The 21,453-nt window shown below is 42.5% G+C and overlaps 1 protein-coding gene, 1 long non-coding RNA gene and 1 pseudogene across 5 annotated transcripts in view; 1 reads left to right on the top strand and 2 right to left on the bottom strand.

Moving 5' to 3' along the window:
- The window catches only part of ATP6V0A1 (ATPase H+ transporting V0 subunit a1), a 54,330-nt gene extending 47,381 nt beyond the window's left edge, over positions 1-6,949 (bottom strand). For all 4 annotated transcript variants that reach the window (XM_067715147.1, XM_067715148.1, XM_067715149.1 and 1 more), the window contains exons 1-2: positions 6,811-6,949; positions 4,749-4,912 (exon numbers count right to left, since the gene is read on the bottom strand). In XM_067715147.1, the coding sequence (XP_067571248.1) occupies positions 4,749-4,865 (117 nt within the window). In that variant the 5' untranslated portion in view covers positions 4,866-4,912; positions 6,811-6,949. The remainder of the gene's footprint in view (positions 1-4,748; positions 4,913-6,810) is intronic.
- Positions 6,950-9,957: 3,008 nt separating this feature from the next.
- Positions 9,958-21,453, bottom strand: part of LOC137212587 (uncharacterized) — a 23,897-nt gene continuing 12,401 nt past the window's right edge. The window contains exon 3 of the long non-coding RNA XR_010937537.1: positions 9,958-10,382. This is a non-coding gene — a long non-coding RNA (uncharacterized lncRNA). The remainder of the gene's footprint in view (positions 10,383-21,453) is intronic.
- LOC137212990 (nucleolar protein 56 pseudogene) lies at positions 13,892-14,771 on the top strand (annotated as a pseudogene).

The following is a 21,453-nucleotide window of genomic DNA, read 5'->3' as shown; positions in this document are numbered from 1 at the left end:
CTAACATTTGGGTCTTCAGTTACATACAGCTAAACACAATCCTAACCAGTATTAGCTTGCTCTTACTCTTCATCCACACGTTATGCTATTGGGACTTCTCTGGTGGTCCAGTAGGTAAGACTCCGAGCTCCCAATGCAGGGGGCCCTGGTCGGGGAACTGGATCCTGCATATGTGCCACAACTAAGAGTCTGCATGCTGCAACTAAGAAGGCTGCATGCTGCAACTATGAGCCTACATGTCACAACTAAAAATCCCGCATGCCACAAGGAAGATCCCACTGCATGCCACAACTGAGACTTGGCGCAGACAAAATAAACAAATAAATATTAAAAAATAAATTAAAAAAAAGTTATGTTATTAAAGGTCCCAATGGATACAGTAAAATAAGAGAAAGAAAAGGAAAAGGATTTGAAAGAAACAGTTCACTCTCTGACAGTGCAGTAAAAAAGATTATATCAAATGTAGCAAAATGTTAACAACTGGTGAATCTACATTAGAGTATTTAGGCTTGAAATTTTTCAAGATAAAAATTTAGGAGGGGGCTTCCCTGGTGACGCAGTGGTTGAGAGTCCGCCTGCCGATGCATGGGACATGGGTTCGTGCCCCGGTCCGGGAAGATCCCACATGCCGCGGAGCGGCTGGGCCCGTGAGCCATGACCGCTGAGCCTGCGCATCCGGAGCCTGTGCTCCGCAACGGGAAAGGCCACAACAGCGAGAGGCCCGCGTACCGCAAAAAAAAAAAATTTAGGAGGGACTTCCCTGGTGGCGCAGTGGTTAAGAATCCACCTGCTAATGCAGGGGATGTGGGTTCCATCCCTCGTCCAGGAAGATCCCACATGCCACAGAGCAACTAAGCCCATGCGCCCCAACTACTGAGCCTGCGCTCTAGAGCCCGCGAGCCACAACTACTGAGCCCACGTGCCGCAACTACTGAAGCCCATGCGTCTACAGCCTGTGCTCTGCACCAAGAGAAGCCACCACAATGAGAAGCCTGCGTACTGCAACAAAGAGTAGCCCCTGCTCGCCACAACTATAGAAAGCCTGTGCACAGCAACAAAGACTCAACACAGCCAAAAATAAATGAAAAAAGAAAAATTTAGGAAAACAGAAAATACTGATAACAAAAAAAGAAAAATAAACTTTATATATATGACAAAATATACCAAAAACAGAGGGAAAAGATAAGCCACAGCCTGGAAGAAGTTATCAGTAGAGGATTAGAAAAAAGATTAGCTTCCAGAGTACATGAAGAACTTGAAAAAAAAATCCTACAGGTCAATACAGAAGACAAGCAAACCCAATAGAAAAACTTTAGGCAGATAATATAGACAGACATTCATGGAAAATGAAACCCATTATGTCCAATAAACAAATAAGATACTAAATGTACTAATCTAGAAAATGCAAATTAAAACAACAAGATACCACTTCACAACCATCAGACTGGCAAATTTCTTTCTGCCAGCGATGGGAGCATGAAGAGGTACATTCACTCTGAAGTTCACTCTGATAACATCTAACAGTTAGGGATGCACACGATGCTCAGCAGTGCGCCTCCTGGTTATAATCCCTGGAGCAGCAGCAGGTCCATGGAATCAATACCCTTTTCTTGTAACACTAGGACATCATTTGCCTTTTTCATTCTCATTCTCTCATGAGTGTTTCAGTGAAGTTTTCCAGAGGCTCATGAGATACATCACAGCAGACTGACTGCAGAAGCAAATGAAAATCCAGCTTTCTGCTAATTCAGACACTAAAAGATTTTCAAAAGTGTAAAAGCAATATCCCTCTTCTCGAAACTATTTTTTTGTTTTGGAAAACATAGCTATTTTTCATAAAAATGTTATGATAACATGTAGTAGGTTTATTATTACAATTTTTAAATGATTTAATAAGTAAATACTTCAAACATTTCTCAGTTTTAATTTCCAGTACAATAATATCGCTAACTGTAACTCTTATAAAAGCCCTCTGGGGTCCTCAATTTTTTAAGAGTCTAAAGAGGTCCTTAGACCAAAAAGTTTGAGAACCACTGCCCTGGAGAAACTATCACACGTGTATACCACAAGACATATATATGAATCTTCCTTGCACCACTGTTGAGCAAAGAATTGCAATCAACCAAAATGTTCATCAAAAGGAAAAAATGATAAACAGTATACTCTTACAATAACTATATAGCAATTTAAAGGAATGAACTAGCACTATCTGTATCAACGTGGTTAAATCTTACAAACATTAAATTTAAAAAGCCCTTGCTGAAGGATACACACAACATGAAACCATATACATAGTTTTAAAACATAAAATTATACTATATATTATTTAGTGATACATACATACATACACAGCAAAAGTGGAAAAAAACAACAAGTAAATGATAAAAGCAAAGATTGTGGAGATTACCTTTGTGAGGGAGGAGAGAGACATGAATGGCAGGGAAGAAGGATACACAGGAGCTTTCAATTATTTGTGGAATGTTTCTCTTAATTAGATAGTAGAAACATAGTTACAGGCATAACTCGTTTTACTGTATTTCACATTATTGCACTTTGCAGATATCACTTTATTTTACAAATTGAAGGTTCGTGGCAACCCTGCATTGAGGAAGGTTGATCAGCACCATTATTCCAACAGCATTTGCTCACTTCGTGTCTCTGTGGCACATTTTGGTAATTCTCTGAGTATTTCAAACTTTTCCAGTATTACATCTGTTATGGTGATCAGTGATCTTTTGATTGCAAAAAGATTACGACTTGCTGAAGACTCAGATGATGGTTAGCATTTTTTAACAACAAACTATTTTTTAATTAATATATGTACATTTTTTTTAAGACATAATGCTACTGCACACTTAATACACTACAGTTTAGTCTATAGCCTACAGTATAAACATAACTTGTGGGAATCTTAGTTCCCCGACCAGGGATTGAACCTGTACCCTCAGCAGTGAAAGCGTGGAGTCCTAACCACTGGACCACCAGGGAATTCCCAACATAACTTTTACATGCACTGGGAAACCAAAAGATTTGTGTGACTAGCTTTATTGAGATACTCACTTTACTGTAGTGGTCTGGAACTAAAATTAATATTCATTGTATTAGTCCCTATAATGTTTTGTATGACTGAAATACAACATAAGTAAAAGTTAAGAACACTGAATAGACACAATGGGTGTTAGGTAGGGAGACACCATAGTACCAGACAAAGGATTGCAAATTAAGGATGACTTAGGTTTGATTCAGGTTTCAAGCCTAGAAAACTGGAAGAATATTGATGCATTAGCTCATCTTTAGAAAGTCAGGATGAAGAAATAGTTTGTTAAAAGCCAAGGTGCTGGGATTTAGACATAACAAGCTTGAGAAGCAGAGATGACAAAAATCTTTTTTGGGGGGAGGTGGGATGGGGGGACAAAGGCCTTCTGAGCTATTTTATTTTATTCTTTTTAATTGAAGTACAGTTAATTTACAATGTAGTGTTAGACAGAAATCTTAGAGAGTTGTTAATTCAGGGATGGTGTTTGGGAGGTCAGGACCAGAGACACAGATTTGGGACTCGCTGAGTAAAGATGGAAGATTTGAGGATAGATGAGATCACCAAAAGAAAAAAAAAAAAGTGATAGGGAAGATGTGGGTACAGAGAAGCTTAGCCAGAGAGAGCAAAGAAAAGAGTTTTGGGAACACTGACACCTATGGCAGGAGTAAGGAACATAAGAGAGTGGTTGGTGGAAGATAACAATGAGTTTTCAGAAAGGTAAGAAAAGGAACCAGAGTCAGGGAGGAGAACATTTGAAGAGAGTTGATATAAAAGAGTTCAAAGCGAATAGGGAATAAGACCACATCACTGGATTATATTTGTGCAATTTCGGCTCAGACTGAGAACTTCCTGAAAGCTTGCCAACTCCAGGAAGCCAAAACTGATTAATTCCACCCCTTTCTGACCACTCCTCTTTCATCCATCCATTCATTCCAACAAATATTGATTATCTTTTATGGGGGCACTAAGGATATAATAACGAATGTCTCTGTCTTCCTGGTGTTCAGATCACAGTACAAGAGAGATCCTTTAATCAGCCAGTCGCACCGATGAATGGAAAATCACGACTATGATGACTGTTATAAATGAAAGGTGCGTGGAGCTTTGAGACTGCATCACGAGGAACTGTTACCTGCCCGCTCCTTTCAGCAGCGTAGATTGTGCCTTCAGATTGCAAGCCCCATAGGTCATACTTTTTTTATATTCTTAGACTGCCCATTTTCTTCTGATATCTCCTCCAAGTGCCCAGCATAATGCTTCAGAACAATGGGTATTCAGTATACGCTTACTTACATACTATATATCTGTAACTGGATGCTTCAGATTTTGTAATAAATATGTCCTATTGTATGGAAGAGCTATGACACTTTTTTTAAAATACTGTACTGTGGGTGTTAAGGAGCCCAAAAGCAAAGTGCAAGCCTTGAACAGGTTAGTCTGGTGTCCTCCACCTGCATCCCAAGCAATTATCTTGAGAATGCTTAAGATTATTCTCAAAGCGGTAGCTAGTGAAAGTATGGAAGGATTGGCACAAAACATTCTCATCTCTACAAAGACAACTTGAAATGTACATTCTTCCAATAGAAGCCAGTGCTATAATGTTATTTTTGAAAATAAAAAGCAAAACGTTCGTCTTAAGGCAAATTGGCCATGATATGACAGGAAAAATAGAGTTCAGCGGTAATCAAGAAGCAGCCCCATAACTACTTACATCACGAAACTGAACCTTTCCGAGTTCTCCTAATTCACTGACACAACAATAAGCAGCTTCTGACTGTAGAAAAAGCTGGGCCAGGGTCATCTCCTCACTCCGGAAAAGCTCCCCCATGGCAGCAGAAAGGGCCGGTCAACTGAGTACCTGGATTTCTCTCCAACCTAAGGCAAAAAGAGAAAATTATATGACCTTGGAATTATCAAGAGGACTGAGAGCAAACAACACCCCAGGAAGCCTCTTCCGTTTTGCATTTCATTTCTTCCACTCTATGCTGACAGGTCTTTAACAACTGTTTTGACATCCTTCTTAGAAAGACAGAAAGGAGAAATTGCAACGGCTGTTACTGAATCTTCTCCCAAAGAGTGTCTGATGAACAGTCACTTCCTTTGCACTCGACGTCAGGATTGAATGACAATAATTTGGGACATCTCAATACATAAGAATGTATTCAGATTAAAAACAGAAACTGGGAATCCGAAACAGCTCTTTAAATACCTTGGACACAATATTATGAGGCAGCTGACATTTTTTTTTCCTGTGTCAGGAAACAAACAGAAGAGACCTCGGTTACCCTGTCATAAAGCATGTCTCCGTTGCATCTAGTTTTCTATCCTCTACTGCTAATTTCTAACAGACAAAGTCCCAGGACTGCCCTAAAGGTATGGCTACCTTAAAGGGTTTAACTTTCCAAACTCCTCGGAAAACACCATTTTCTCCCAAAAGAATCTAAACACATAAGCATTAACTTAAAAAACAAAAACAGAAAAACACAGAAACAGCTTACACATTAAGCTCAATTTCAAGTCAAGCATGACAGGAATACATGGTAATGACAAAGCAATTTTAAGTCACAGAGAATAAGCTTTGGACCTCCGCAGCTTTCTGTTTCTTATCCCCACCTTCAAGATTAACTACATTCTTCCATCTGTTAAAGCTTCGCATGAATAAGCCAATAAAGATTTCCTTTTCAGTCGGTCTTACCGTTACCGGGTAGGAAAGACAATTGGCGCTATCAGTGGTCCTGAAACTGCAATTATTTATTCTCAATCAGCTATTGTAAGGCACAGGCTGTACAGAATCTAAACTCAACAAAATGTACGGTATTTTTAGTATCATGAGGGCATCCCTAATGATAGGTGAAACTGGCATCAAAGGAAGAGCTATTCTTCCGGAAGCCTGGGAGACATTTTGAGAAATCTGAATGACAAAACCTTTGTGCATTTGACGTTCAAGGCAGCAAAACCACGCATTCAGATATAAGCAAGAATTTCTCAAGAGATCATGTAGCTTGACTTTAAGACTGCCTACACCTGAATCATCCAGAACAGCTGTTAACAGATCCCACACTATCCTCAACAAGAATAGATTCCACAACCTCTAAACACATAAAATTATGCCAGATCAGCATAGTTCAGAGGATGCCGATAATGACAGCCTCCAATGAGTTGCCTCCCTGTTTCTGTTCTTTAATGATTGCAAGTCTCCCTAGAACATCTCTATCCCACTGGAACCAAAGAGAAAACTAAAAAGGCCACAGCACTTCGGGCGCGTGGGGGTCGCAAAAAAAAATATGAAGAAACAGTAATCCTGCGCAAGAGGAGTCCAAATAAAGTGTTCCCGAGCCCTGCCTCACGACTGTCATCCAGTCCTCGCCTCCTAACGAGCTGTTCGAATTCACCTGCCTCGTTTCCTGTCTACCTAGTGAGAAGGAGGAATTCTCTGAGCCCAGGCACACCTACCTCCCGGAGTGGGGAATAAAAGGTGATAAGCCTCAAATGGGGAGCCCCTTTAAGAAGCCCCCCGATTCTTCAGCCTACCCAATAACCTTCAGTTCCTCCACCTTCCACTTAGATGGGGTAAGGGATCGGGGCCTCCAAAAGGGAGTGAACCTCCTGTTTCTCTGCCCAGAGGAGGGGTGCCCGAAGAAGGGTGAACCCCCATTCTTCTGAGACCTGAAGCCCCTGCTAATTCCTTTGACAACCGAGGGGGCCGTTAGAAGGGTTTACTGTGCCCCTCGGAGGCCGCTCCCTGCCGCGCTGTACCTACAGCCCCAGCTCACCTCCGGCCGCAGGAAGGCCGCCGCCAAAGCAACCGCCGCAGACCAGCGCCGCAGCCTCCTCAGCTCCCGGCAGCAGCACCTCGACGTGCGTGCGTCCGCAAAGCCCCACCCCCGCGCTGCCGCCGGCCTCCTCCCCCACGATGACCTCATTGCCGTTGGCCAATGGGGTGAGGACTCGGCCGGAGGCCTCATTGCGGAGTCGCGGGGGCGTGGGCGAGACCCTGCGTGCTGACGCCATCTTGTTCCCGCAGCCTCAGCTGCCGGCCCCAGGAGGGCGGGTGTGTGGGGCGGGCGGTGCAGGTGCTCTAGGCCTTAAGTCCTTGAGCCCTTCAGAATCCTTTCTCACTAATATGTATCCTTGGGGCCAGACTGCCTGCTTTCTTTATTTTCATACCCGAGGAATTAATTCACAACTTTTTCCTCCTCGAGGGAAGTAGCAAGAAGGAGAGAAATTATTATGAAATGACTGGAGAGCTCGAGCGGAGCAATCTGCTCTGCGCGCGCGCGCGCACACACACACACCCTTTTTCCTTATTATGCAGGGGAGAAAATTTGAGCCCTAGAGTGGAGAACGACTTGCTAAAGGTACTAGATCCTGTAGAGGAGCCTTGATCAGGGGGCTCATTCATTTAAGAATAGAGAACCCCTCTTTAAAAAGGTATTTGCTTCAGTCCTTCCAGCAACTGTCCAGGTTCTATTTTTCTCCAGTTAACAGTGGGAGAAACTGTGGTGCTTCAAGGACAATGGTGCTTCAAGGACAAAGAACGACCCTGCGTGAAAAAGTGTCAGCGTTACACCCCCTACTGGACTCCTAATCGCCCTCCTCACCATGTTGCGATGGTTACGAAATTTGTGAGACCACCTGGGCGATGCCTACCTGGGCAACGGGACCTGTCCCAAGTAATGAAAGGCATATGCCCTGTCCCACTCCCACCCTAAGAAGGAAGGTATATGTGCCTCGACCAATCAGTAAAGGGAATTTTCACCTCGGACCATTTCTTTTGTTTTCTGGCTATAAAAACTGATCAATAGCACATGTTGGGGCTTGACTCTCCCAGGCTATTAGGAAGTTGGCCGCTGTTCTGGCAGTGACCCTTCCCTCTAATAAATTCTATCTTCCTTACATTCTGCCTTGTGTCTGGAAATTCTTTCCCAACCCGCGTTCGGACCTCGTCAGGAACCTTATTAGACCAGGTGTTGTGAAAGTTAATTTCGAATCTTGTTTGATGGATTCCTGTGCGCCCATTTGACCACTTAAAAGTTTTCTATTCCTCAAAATTTGTAAAAGAATAAGTTTTAAAAAACGCGTTAAGTGATGTCTACCTATTATTTATAAAAACGCCTTTCTCAACTATTGATGTCGATTCCCTTTTCTTGCCCTTCTTTTAAGGAAGAGTGGGGATCCCAAGTTGTTTGTCATAACCAGAACCATATCAGGAAAACTCAGAAAACTGGTTATTCATACTTCATGGGTGGTGGAACCCTACTGAGATTCAAATGTAATGACGGAGATATGTCTACCTGGCAAAAACATCATCAATCTTGCTTTACCAGCCTAAAGGAAATAATAAAGGGCAAATACCGACGTTTAATTTGCATTTTTCATCTCACATTGTGAATGAAGATATAACGACTTCATTACGATTTTGTTGAGAAGTAGCACCTTGGAGAGTCCCAGGCCCTCCCTTTCCCTGTGAGCTTAATTGCTCCCTAGTTCTCTCAACTTTCCCCGCAAGGCTAATAAGTGTTCCACATTAGAAAGCCTGCCAAGTTTTATAAACTATTACACAATGACTCATTTCCTTCCTTTGAGACTTAAAAGAAAGTTACTTTTTAACCTCAGGGTCAGCTGCTCGCTAACCACAAATTTTCATACTCTTACCTTTAAGAAAGCCTTTCATCTGGACTCATATCAGTGCCCTTGAATTCCCTTTTTTCACGGCTTCCTTGAAAGTATCTTCTCTCGGAGCTCCTTTTCTGTCTCCTTTCATTTCCCACCATCACTCTTTCTCCAGTGTTCTATTTCTTTTCCCTCCATGCTCTCTTCCTTGGAAGTCTTGCCTATTGTCAGGCTTAAATGTCTATGTGTAAGACATACCTATTTTTCTACCCACCTCATTCCTCCAAGGCTCAGAAAAGGAATTTCAAGCTGCCTGAATAATGCCATTCAGGCAATAAACGTTTGCTGAGGCAGTCTGCTATATCGGAGAAATGGTGCTAGGTGCTGGAGATAGTAAAATGAAACAGACACTCTTCCTACCCTAGAGGAGCTCACAGCTCAGTGAGAAATAAAGTTCCAACAATTATGAGAGAGAGAGAGAGAGAGAGAGAAAGGTGAGATGAGATTAATACTTCCCATGTGCCAGGCACTCTTCTAAGTGCTTTATAAATATGAACTCATTTAATCCTCACAACAGTACTAGGAGGCAGACACTATTATTGTCTTCATTTAACAGATGTTATGGTGAAATTGAGGTACACTAATCTGCCAAAAGTCACTCAGCTAATGAATAGCAGAGCAGGATTCGGACTCAGCCAGTTAGGCCCCGTTTCTTGTGCTCTCGAGTACTGCACTGTTCTGACTCTGCTAAGAGTGCTGTCTCTGAGTCCAGCCCGAATTCAAATCTTGGTCTGTCATTTAACATCTCTCACTTTACGACTCTCTAAGCCCTAGTTTCCTCTTCTATAAAATAGAGTTAATAATAGTACTTGCCTTATATGTTTATTGTAAGGAAGAAAAGGAACTTAGTACACGCTTGGCACTCAGTCTGCATTTAAAAACTGTTAGCCATCATCATCATCATTATTATTGTCGAGATACAAAACACTATATCTCAGTATTGGACCTGAGGACATCAGAAAAGTTTACAGGGAGGTGGTGACACGAGTTTTGAAGACTTAGAGCTCTCACTGAATAAAAACTGTCTCTTCCTCTGAGATCCTTAATCCTGCTAATGGCATCATTGTTTTCCTAGTTACCCAGGCTCCAAGCTTAAGCCATCCTTTTTTTTTCTATCTAACATTGTTTACTTTAACACAAGCTAAATTAACACAAGTTGGATATTAAAATATCTCTGAGAACAATTTCTACTATTTATATTGTGAAAAATCAAGCAACCACTCTATAATTTGTAAAAATTTCACTTTCAGTTGAATGTTTTCTTCTAATAATTGTCTAAGAATGTCCAATTGGTCAACATTATGTGTTGAGTTTTCTCTTTTTTTAAAATTTATTTATTTATTTTGGGCTGCGTTGGGTCTTCGTTGCTGCACGTGGGCTTTCTCTAGCTGCGGCGAGCGGGGGCTACTCTTCATTGCGGTGCGCAGGCTTCTCATTGAGGTGGCTTCTCTTGTTGTGGAGCACGGGCTCACTGCAGAGCACAGACTCTAGGCACGCGGGCTCAGAAGTTGTGGCTTGCGACGTCTAGAGCACAGGCTCAGTAGTTGTGGCACACAGGCTTTGTTGCTCCACGGCATGTGGGATCTTCCCGGACCAGGGCCCAAACCCGTGTCCCCTGCATTGGCAGGTGGATTCTTAAGCACTGTGCCACAGGGAAGCCCTTGAGTTTTCTCTTGAACAAAATTTGTATAGAGAGTATAAAACTTTAAATAAGTAAGAATAGATATTAAGCTTAAAAATAAATCTGCCCTAAGTCTGTCTTCTGAGGTTTGTACAGAGGCCTAGAAGGTTTGTACAGGGTCAGTAGTGAGGTCCTTGTGGCAGTGTGTTCTCCTTTTTTTTTAAAAATTGGAGTATAGTTGCTTTACACTGCTGTGTCAGTTTCTGCTGTACAGCAAAGTGAATCAGCCATATGTATACATGTATCCCCTCTGTTTGGGATTTGCTTCCCTTTAGGTCACTACAGAGCACTGAGTTTTTTTGGTTTTGTTTTGTTTTGGCCGTGCCCTTCACCATGCGGGATCTTAGTTCCCCATCCAGGGATCGAACCCGTGCCCCCTGCAGTAGAAGAGCAGAGTCCTAACCACTGGACTGCCAGGGGATTCCCCCAAACACAGTAGTTTCTACCTGATTTTTCTCCCCTAGCATTGAGCCTACTCATTCAATGGTAAGTACCATTTCTTGAATGAATAGTGAATGGGTAGATGATCCTGAAAGAAACGGGGACCTCCTAATAGAAATCTACTATCAACAAAAGAACACAGCTATCAGACAAAAAGGAATATGATCACATCCTGCATTTTTTCTGTCCCCTTTGTTTTATGGACTTCATTATCTGTGGGGAACAGAGTTCGTGACAGATGCTTGTATGCTTGTGACAGAGATATGAGGGAAAGTTTCCAAGCAGAAGCTAGAATCAGAAACTGTGTGTGAAGTCAGTGAAAACTTTTACAGAGTCATCAAGTTCAGTACACTAATACTGCTGATGCTTGTATTCCATGTACAGTTCCCAAAGTTATTCTACATTGGAACATTCCTATAAGGAAAATACTCTAACTTCAATGATGAGCACTTTTTTGGGGGGTGGGGCTCATCCTGTGGCATGCGGGATCTTAGTTCCCCGATCAGGGATCGAACCCAGATCCACGGCAGTGAAAGTGCCAAGGCTTTACCGCTGGACCAGCAGGGAATTCCCCAATGATGGCTACTTTAATAAATAGCTTTCAGTCATCAAAAATCCATCATTCCTTCAGCAAACATCTATTAAGTGCACACTTTATACCAGGCATAATGTTAGAAACTGGAAATGCAAAGAGGAGCAAGGAGCTCACAGTCTATCAGGAGAGACAGACAAACAACTAACTGTGATATAACATACATGATATAGCAGCAATTGAAGTAGAAGTCTATGTAAGCCCAGAGAAAAGAGTTACTAATCCTGTTTGGCCTTGCAGGAGGCTTTAAGAAGACGTGACATTTGCGATGGGTATTAAGGGATTAATAGAAGTTTGTTCAGAGGAGGAGGCAAAGGCTAACAGAACAGAAATAGTACTAATATCAAACTAAATTCAGATGTTGTCTTCATCACAGTCAGCAAATACATCAACTTAGCCCAAAACTGACTAAAATATTTTGATACAGAATAATCAGGCATTTATGTTGATTTTATCTAGAGTTACCTGTATGCTTCTCTAGGGAAGAAATAAGTTGTGCTTACGCTTTTCTGTAATTTGAACAAGTACAGCATATGTCCAACAAGATCCAGTATAAACAGGTTGTTACCACACAGCCCTAGAAGACGTGAGAAATTCCATATGAGGCGTAGCCTCTAATACAATTCTGGGTGTCTAAACTGAGCTATTTCTTAGCATCTGTGAAAATGTCTAAACAATAGTTACAAAAATCAGTTCTACTACCAAGACAAAAGAGAGAACAGAGGCAATGATCTAACCGAGTCTCAAAAAGTTACAAGAATTGTCACTGTAGTGACATGACTAAAACAAATGGTTTTTTCCTCCTTTTTCTTCCTTCCTTTTTTAGTTTGAATGAATGCACAGCAATTGTCTAAATTTCCACCAGTGAAAGGTCACCTCATGTTTGCTCATCCAACTTAGATTCCTAGATGGGAGTGTTAAAGTTAAACCAAGTGTTTTGAAAAACATATTTGCTCATGTCTTTTTCTGCCGTATGCTTCCTGTATTAATTTCCTAGAACGGCCATATGCATTACCACAAACCGAGTAGCCTAAAACAACAGAAATGTATTCTCTCATAGTTCTGGAGGACAGCAGTCTGAAATCAAGGTGTCCACAGGGCCATGATATTTCTAAAGGCTCTAGGGAAGAATCCTTCATTCCCTCTACCTAGCTTCTGGTGGTTGTGCAAAATCCTTGGCATTCTTTGGCTTAGGGATACATCACTCCAATGGCCGCCTTCAACTTCACATGGCATTTTTCCTTCTGTGTGTCTGTATCTGCATCCACATTTCCCTCTTCTGATAAGGACACCAGTCATTGGATCAGTGCCCACCTTAATCCAGTATGACTTCATCTTAACTTGCCCATATCTGCAAATATACTGTTTCCAAATAAGGACATATTCACCTATTCCAGGTGGACATAAATTTGGGGGGAGTACTATTTAACCCAGTACACTTCCCTTACCAATTTGGGGAAGGAAATTTTGCTCTGCATAATAGTGCAAACAGTTAGCAGCTAAAATTTTGATTTAAAAGTTAATTCTGGGCTTCCCTGGTGGCGCAGTGGTTAAGAATCCGCCTGCCAATGCAGGAGACATGGGTTCGACCCCTGGTCCAGGAAGAGCCCACGTGCCGAGGAGCAACGAAGCCCATGTGCCACAGCTACTGAGCCTGTGCTCTAGAGCCTGCGAGCCACAACTACTGAAGCCCGCGTGCCTAGAGCCTGTGCTCCACAGCAATGAGAAGCCCGCGCACTGCAACAAAGAGTAGTCCCAATTTGCTGCAACTAGAGAAAGCCCACACGCAACAACGAAGACCCAACACAGCCAAAAATAAATAAATAAAATAAATTTATTTTAAAAATTAAAATTAAAAATAAATAAAAGTTAATTCTGCTTGTCTACATTCATTGAGGTGACAGCAGTGCAGTGTAATGATCATATTTGTCCCGTCAAATAATTTTTTTGTTTTTCCCTTTTATATCAAAATGAACTCTAATTCTTAAACTATTCTACCAAAGATCTGATTTGAGTGTTGGTTGAGAGATTTCTCCTGCACAACCTTTAGGTGACCCGGCATGACCTTGACCATTGTTCTTGAAATACTGATTAGCAGTTTGTCTCCACAGAAACATGTAATTACTTTTGCAGTTTCACTCTGAGTTCCTCAACATAGCACTGTGGTTTTACTTGCAAAGCCTGTCAATGTTTCAAATAAAAGTCTTTAAGTAAAAATCCATTCATAATAGATCTTGAGGCTCCCTTTGAAGCTCAGGCAATGTCAGCTTCCTTTAGCTCTGGTAATGATTACATCCACGAGGGGATATGAATGAGACTAAGGCATGTGACATTTTATGCAACCCTTAAGACTCTTGTGACCCACACGAGGCAAAAAGCCTCTTAACTTGTGGGAGTTAAGAATGCCATGGATGGCCAGTCCTGGTGTCTGAGTGATTCCCTGGGGCCAGCACAGGGACCAACTTTCCAGAGTCCTGAAGACAACACCCCAAAATATGGACTCATTTTCCACTCTACCTTCATTGGCTGAGCAGCTTCCAAGAACAGAGGCCGCATCTCCCGATACCTGGCAAACAAATGCAGTATTGCCTCACGAACTGATTGCTTCTCAGAGGTACCTACCAGTGTATTTGGGGAGAAGCTTCGACAACAAGTTGAAGAGCGGCTGTCCTTCTATGAGACTGGAGAGATTCCATGAAAGAATCTGGATGTCATGAAGGAGGCAATGGTTCAGGCAGAGGAAGCGGCTGCTGAGATTACTAGGAAGCTGGAGAAACAGGAGAAGAAACGCTTGAAGAAGGAAAAGAAAAGGCTGGCTGCGATTGCCCTGGTGTCTTCAGAAAACAGCAGTAGGACCCCGGAGGAATGTGGGGAGACAAGTGAAAGACCCAAAAAGAAGAAAAAGCAAAAGCCCCAGGAGGCTCCTCCGGAGAATGGAATGGAAGACCCATCTGTCTCCTCCAAACCCCCGAGAAAGAAATCTTTTTCCAAGGAGGAGCTGGTTAGTAGCGATCTTGAAGAGACAGCTGGCAGTGGAAGTCTTACCAAGAGGAAGAAATCTTTCCCCAAAGAGGAACCAGATAGTGACCCTGAAGAGTCAGGAAACAAGAGGGTCCCCAAGAAAAAGAGGAAATTCTATTCCAAGGAGGAGCCTCTCAGCAATGGACCTGAAGAGGCTGCTGCCAGTAAGAGTAGCAGCTCCAAGAAAAAGAAAAAGCTCCGAAAGCTATCCCAGGAAAATCAGAATGGACATTTCCCTAGTAGGGCATAAATTACAGAGATATTTCCCAACCCATCCCCTATAGCCCAATAAAAATAAAAACAAATTCACGAGTCAAAAAAAAAAAAAAAAAAAGAATGCCATGGAAAGAGGCTTCTTAAAGAAATCAAATTGAGAAAACTGGAGATGGGAAGGATTGAGTGTCAGAGAGCAGAGACACCTCTCTGTGACATTAGACCTGAAGTATTTGCCCAGGTAAACAAGAAACTAGCTCAAGATTTCTGAAGTGGAGAATCTAGCAAATGCTTCTGTATTGAGTTTCTAGTGACTTGGAGATAGGAGGTGAGATCTGTAGTAAAGAAATACAGGGGAAAATTCCAGTAGGTTCATTGAATCCGGTTGATTTAATGGTCAAGGGATAGATTCACCTTGAACTTTTGTATTCTCACTGCTTATCTTGGTGCATGGCTTCGATATACACTTAATATATTTTTTTATAAATGAAATTTTAAAAAATACATAAATTTATTTATTTATTTACTTTTGGCTGCGTTGGGTCTTCGTTGCTGCGCGTGGGCTTTCTCTAGTTGCGGCAAGCGGGGGCTACTGTTCCTTAGGGTGCATGGGCTTCATTGCGGTGGCTCCTCCTGTTGCAGAGCACGGGCTCTAGGCACACGGGCTTCAGTAGTTGTGGCACACTGGTTCAGTAGTTGTGGCTTGTGGGCTCTAGAGTGCAGGCTCAGTAGCTGTGGCACACGGGCTTTGTTGCTCCATGGCGTGTTGCTTAGTTGCTCCATAGCATGTGGGATCTTCCTGGACCAGGGCTTGAACCCGTGTCCCCTGCATTGGCAGGCGGAGTTTTAACCACTGACCCACCAGGAAGCCCCTACACTTAATATTTTTGAAAGAAAGAAAGCAAAACTGGGAATTTCTTTTCTATTCATTTATTTATATTTTTTTAACATCTTTGTTGGAGTATAATTGCTTTACAATGGTGTGTTAGTTTCTGCTGCATCACAAAGTGAATCAGCTATACGTATACATATATCCCCATATCCCCTACCTCTTGCGTCTCCCTCCCACCCTCTGTATCCCACCCCTCTAGGTGGTCACAAAGCACCAAGCTGGTCTCCTTGTGCTATGTGGCTGCTTCCCACTAGCTATCTATTTTACATTTGGTAGGGTATATATGTCCATGCCACTCTCTCACTTAGTCCCAGTTTACCCTTCCCCCTCTCCATGTCCTCAAGTCCATTCTCTACGTCTGTGTCTTTATTCCTGTCCTGCCCCGAGGTTCTTCAGAACTTTTTTTTTTAGATTCCATATATAAGTGTTAGCATACGGTATTTATTTTTCTCTTTCTGACTTCACTCTGTATGACAGTCTCTAGTTCCATCCACCTCACTACAAATAACTCAATTTCGTTTCTTTTTATGGCTGAGTAATATTCTATTGTATATATGTGCCACATCTTCTTTATCCATTCATCTGTCGATGGACACGGGTTGCTTCCATGTCCTGGCTATTGTAAATAGCACTGCAATGAACACTGTGGTACGTGACTCTTTTTGAATTATGGTTTTCTCAGGGTATATGCCCGGTAGTGGGATTGCTGGGTCGTATGGTAGTTCTATGTTTAGTTTTTTTAAGGAACCTCCATACTGTGGAATATCTTAACTTGTGACAAACTGGTGCAGGTTATTTGCAATCACGTACTTCTTTAAGGCTGGAGATTGCTATGCTTTACACTTCAGTTGTTTTTGTTTTATAAAAGCAGCTTACCAGGCTTTTGTGGTATTTTCAAGGAGGGAGAATGGTGGGGAAGGAAGCCTGCAGGAAATTTGCAGGGAGGATGTATAAGGGAGTCATCTTCAGAGGAGAAATATTTTTTAGGGGAAGCAGAAAGTTATCCAAGAGGGAACCTTCAGTTGGATATTGCCTTGAGCTGTATTTCCATTACAAGTTTCTTTTTGCTTAGAGTTTTAGAGATTCTGAATACAAGTGAACAATTATTCCTGTTTAAAAAATATACTTTGGGCCCTTAAAATTTTCTGGCAATATGAATAGCTATTGACAACACTGCATTTGAGTAAAATCTGCGAAGTAAGTGAAGTTTAGGAGCTTTTCAGTCAACTTCTATATGCCTCTCTTCTATTTTTTCATTCAATACAAGGTTTTGTGCTTGATATGACCCAGGCCTAGATATAGGAAATTGGACAAGGCCCTAACCTGAAGGAGCTCATAATCTGTAATACAATACGGATTTTATTAGTAATATATAGATAGTCCTATGGATGCACTGATAAAGGTATCACTAAGTATGCTTTGAAACCTTTACAGAGGAGGGCTTCCCTTCCCTGGTGGCGCAGTGGTTGAGAGTCCGCCTGACGATGCAGGGGACACGGGTTCGTGCCCCTGTCCGGGAAGATCCCACATGCCGCAGAGCGGCTGGGACCGTGAGCCATGGCCGCTGAGCCTGCGCGTCCGGAGACTGTGCTCCGCAACGGGAGAGGCCACAACAGTGAGAGGCCCGCGTACCGCAAAAAAAAAAAAAAAAAAAACCTTTACAGAGGAGATGAAATTTGAGTTGTCTTAAAGGATGAGCACGTGTTTGCCTGTGAACAGACTATGAACCTGGTCTGTTCTCTGCCTGCATTGGTAGTGATTCCACCACTTCTCTGCAAATTGTTTCCTTCAAGGTCACAAAAAGATCAATCTTTTTTTTTTTTTCATATATAGCATACAGCAGTGTTAACTAAATTCATCCTGTTGTACATTACATCCCTAGCACTTATTTATCCTATAACTGAAAGTTTATACTTTTGACTGCCTTCATCCAGTTCCCCCTCCTTTCACCCCCCCACAAATTATTTTTGTGGTTCTATAAGTTTGTTTGTTTTTGAAATATAACTGACCTACAACACTCTGTTAGTTCCTGTTACACAACACAATGGTTCGATAGCTTAGTATATTTCAAAATCATCACCACGATAAGTCTAGTTAGGATCTGTCACCATACAAAGATGTCACATCATTACTGACTATATTCCCCACGCTACATTTCATAGCCGTGACTCATTTATATTGCAACTGGAAGTTTGTTCCTCTTAATCTCCTTCACCGATTTCTTTCCTCCCCATACCGTCCTCCTCTCTGGAAACCACCTGTTTGTTCTCTGTATCTGTGACTCTGCTTCCATTATATTATGTCTGTTCATTTGTTTTGTTTTTCAGATTCCACGTATCAGTGAAATCATACAGTATTTGTCTTTCTCTGTCTGACTTATTTCACTTAGCATAATACCCTCTATGTCCATCCATGCTGTGGCAAATAGGCAAGGTTTCGTTCTTTTTTATGGCTGAGCTATGTATCTATATATATCTATATAGAGATATCAAATATGATTGACATATATATATATATATATATATCTCACATCTTCTTTATCCATTCATCTATTGATGGGCACTTCCATATCTCGGCTATTGTGAATAATGCTCCAATGAACGTAGGGGGTGTGATCTTTGCTAACTAGTGTTTTCATTTTTTTCAGATAAATATCCAGGAGAGGAATTGCTGGATTGTGTGGTAGTCCTTCTTTTTTTTTTTGGCCGCACTGCGCGGCATGTGGGATCTTATTTCCCTGACCAGAGATTGATCCTGTGCCCCCTGCAGTGGAAGCTTGGAGTCTTAACCACTGGACAGCCAGGGAAGTCCCTATTTTTTAACTTTTTGAGGAATCTCCACACTGTTTTCCATGGTGGCTGCATTTACATTTACATTTCCACCAGCAGTGCACGAGGGTTCTCTTTTCTCCACATTCTCACCAACACTTGTTATCTGTTGCCTTTTTGATAATAGTCATTCTCACAGGTGTGACATGATATTTCATTGTGCTTTTGCCTTGCATTTCCCTGATGATTAGTAAGCTGAGCAAATATGTTCTGACCCTTTCTCTCTCTTCTCCTTCTGGGACCCCTATAATGTGAATGTTAGTAGGCTTGCTATGGTCCCAGAGATCTCTTAATCTGCCCTCATTTATTAAAAATTCTTTTTTCTGTTCAGTTTAAGTGACTTCCAGTACTCTGTCTTCCAGTTTGCTGATTCATTCCTCTGTATCATCTAATCTACTGTTGATTCCTTCTGGCATATTTTTAAAATTTCAGTTATTGTTTTCTTCATCTCTAGTTGGTTCTTCTTTATATTTTCTAACTCTTTGTTAAAAATTTCTAACTTCTCACTCTGTTCATCCTTTCTTCTCCTGAATTCTTTTTGTTTTATTTGGCTGTGCGAGTTCTTAGCTGCAGCACGTGGGATCTTCGTTGCTGAGTGTGGGATCTTTAGTTGTGGCATGTGAACTCTTAGTTACGGCATGCATGTGGGATCTAGTCTCCTGACCCAGGATCAAACCCGTGCCCCCTGCATTGGGAGCGCAGAGTCTTAGCCACTGAACCATCAGGGAAGTCCTCCTCCTGAGTTCTTTGAGCAGCTTTGAGCATCAGCCCGGGGGTACTGGGCTACTGTCAGCCTGCTGGTGTGTGGAGCTGGTCCTGGGGTCTCTGACTGCAGGGCCCTGTGGGTCCCAGAGTAGGTGTTGGCCCACTGGTGGGTGGGGCCAGGGCCCAGGGGTCCTGGGGCTGGTGCCTGCTCATTGGTGGATGAGGCTGGTCCTGGGGCTAGTGCCGGCCCACCAGTGTCAGGGCTGGGTCCTGGGGCATCTGGGGGTCAGAGGGTCTTAAGGAAGCCGGCCTGCTGGTGGGTGGGTGTATGTCTTCTTCTGGCTAGCTGTTTGGTCTGAGTTGTCCCAGTACTGGTGTGGACGCGCTGATGGCTGGGTCGAGGTTCTAGTGCTAATTAGCTAGAGAGAGGATTCCAAAATGGATCTTACCAGCACTGGGGTCCTCATGGGAGAATGAGTTCCCAAAATGGCTGCCGCCAGTGTCTATGTCCACGGGGTGAGTTACAGATACCTCCTGCTTCTCTGGGAGGCTCTCCAGGATCAGCAGGTGGTTCCGACCCAAGCTCCTTTCAAATTACTGCTTCTTCCCTGTGTCTTGGAGGGTGTGAGATTTTGTGTGCACCCTTTAAGAGTGGCGACTTCTATTTCCTACAGTCCTCTGGCTCTACCAAAAGTAAGCCCTGTTGGTCTTCAAAGCCAAAAGTTCCAGGGGCTCATCTTCCCAGTGCAGGAGCACTGAACTGGGGAGCCCAATGTGGGGTCTGGACCCCTCGCTCCTTGGAGAGAACCTCTGCAATTGTAACTATCCTCTCATTTGTGGGTCACCCACCCAGGTGTATGGGTCTTGACTATACTGTGTCTCTGCCCCTCCTACCCGTCTCACTGTGATTCTTTCTTTATATCTTTAATTGTAGAAGATCTTTTCTACTAGTCTTCTGGTCTTTCTCATCGATAGTTGTTCTGTAAATCGTTTTAATTTTGGTCCACCCATGAGAAGAGGTGAACTCAGGGTCTTCCTACTCTGCCATCTTGGCCACTCCCCTCTCATGTTTTTTTAATTAATTAATTAATTATTTGGCTGTGTTGGGTCTTCATTGCTGCACGCGGGCTTTCTCTAGTTGCGACGAGCGGGGACTACTCTTTTTTTTTTTTTTTCTTTTTTGGCTGTGTTGGGTTTTCGTTTCTGTGCGAGGGCTTTCTCTAATTGTGGCAAGCGGGGGCCACTCTTCATCGAGGTGCGCGGGCCTCTCACTATCGCGGCGTCTCTTGCTGCGGAGCACAGGCTCCAGACGCACAGGCTCAGTAGCTGTGGCTCATGGGCCTAGTTGCTCCGCGGCATGCGGGATCTTCCCAGCCCAGGGCTCGAACCCGTGTCCCCTGCGTTAGCAGGCAGATTCTCAACCACTGCGTCACCAGGGAAGTCCAGGGGCTACTCTTCATTGTGGAGCGTGGGTTTCTCTCTAGTTGTGGCGTGCGGGCTTGGCTACCCCACGGCATGTGGGATCTTAGTTCCCCGACCAGGGATTGAACTCACGTCCCCTGCATTGGAAGGGGGATTTTTAACCACTGGACCACCAGGGAAGTCCCTGTCTGGTTTTCTATATCAGCGTTATACTGGTCTCATAAAATGGGTTGGGAAGGATTCTCTTCTAATTTCTGGGAAAGATTATGTAGAATTGGTGTTAATTCTTCTTTATATGTTTGGTACAGTCTCCACCAAAACCATATGGACCTGGATATTACCTTTTTTTCAGACTTTTACAAAATAAATTTCTTTACAGTTATAGAATTATCCGAACTATTTCATATAGAGTGAGTTCTGGTAGTTGGTACTATTTGAGAAATTGGATTATGGAATATTTACTTAATCTCAAAATACCACGCTACAAAATACGCATGACAAAGAAGAAAAGAGTAACTTTATACTGGAAAAGTCTGAAAGACATCACCGTAACTGATCAAAGTTAACGGTACTAGCAAAAGGCAAATCAAAATTTTGTACCACCTGATAGGATACAATGAAAAGAGCACAGCCTCTCTTTCATGCTATTCCTGCCAAAGGTAAAATCCAAAATCCAATCGTGGAAAAAAAAAAAAAATCAGAAAGCCCAAATTGAATAATCTTGTACAAAACAATTGTCCTGTAATCTTCAAAAACATCAATGTTATGAAAGTCAAAGAGAAAATGAGGAACTATTCTCGTGATTGAAGGAGACAAAAGAGATGTGACAACTAAATTCAAAGCGTGATCCTAGATTGGATCATTAAGCTATAAAGGACACTACTGGGACAAATGATGAAATTTGATAGGTTGCTGAAAACCAGACGGTGGTATGCATCAATATCAATT

The sequence above is a fragment of the Pseudorca crassidens genome, chromosome 19, assembly GCF_039906515.1.
Source record: "Pseudorca crassidens isolate mPseCra1 chromosome 19, mPseCra1.hap1, whole genome shotgun sequence".
Classification (NCBI taxonomy): domain Eukaryota; kingdom Metazoa; phylum Chordata; class Mammalia; order Artiodactyla; family Delphinidae; genus Pseudorca; species Pseudorca crassidens.
This window is presented reverse-complemented; position numbering and strand designations above follow the sequence as displayed.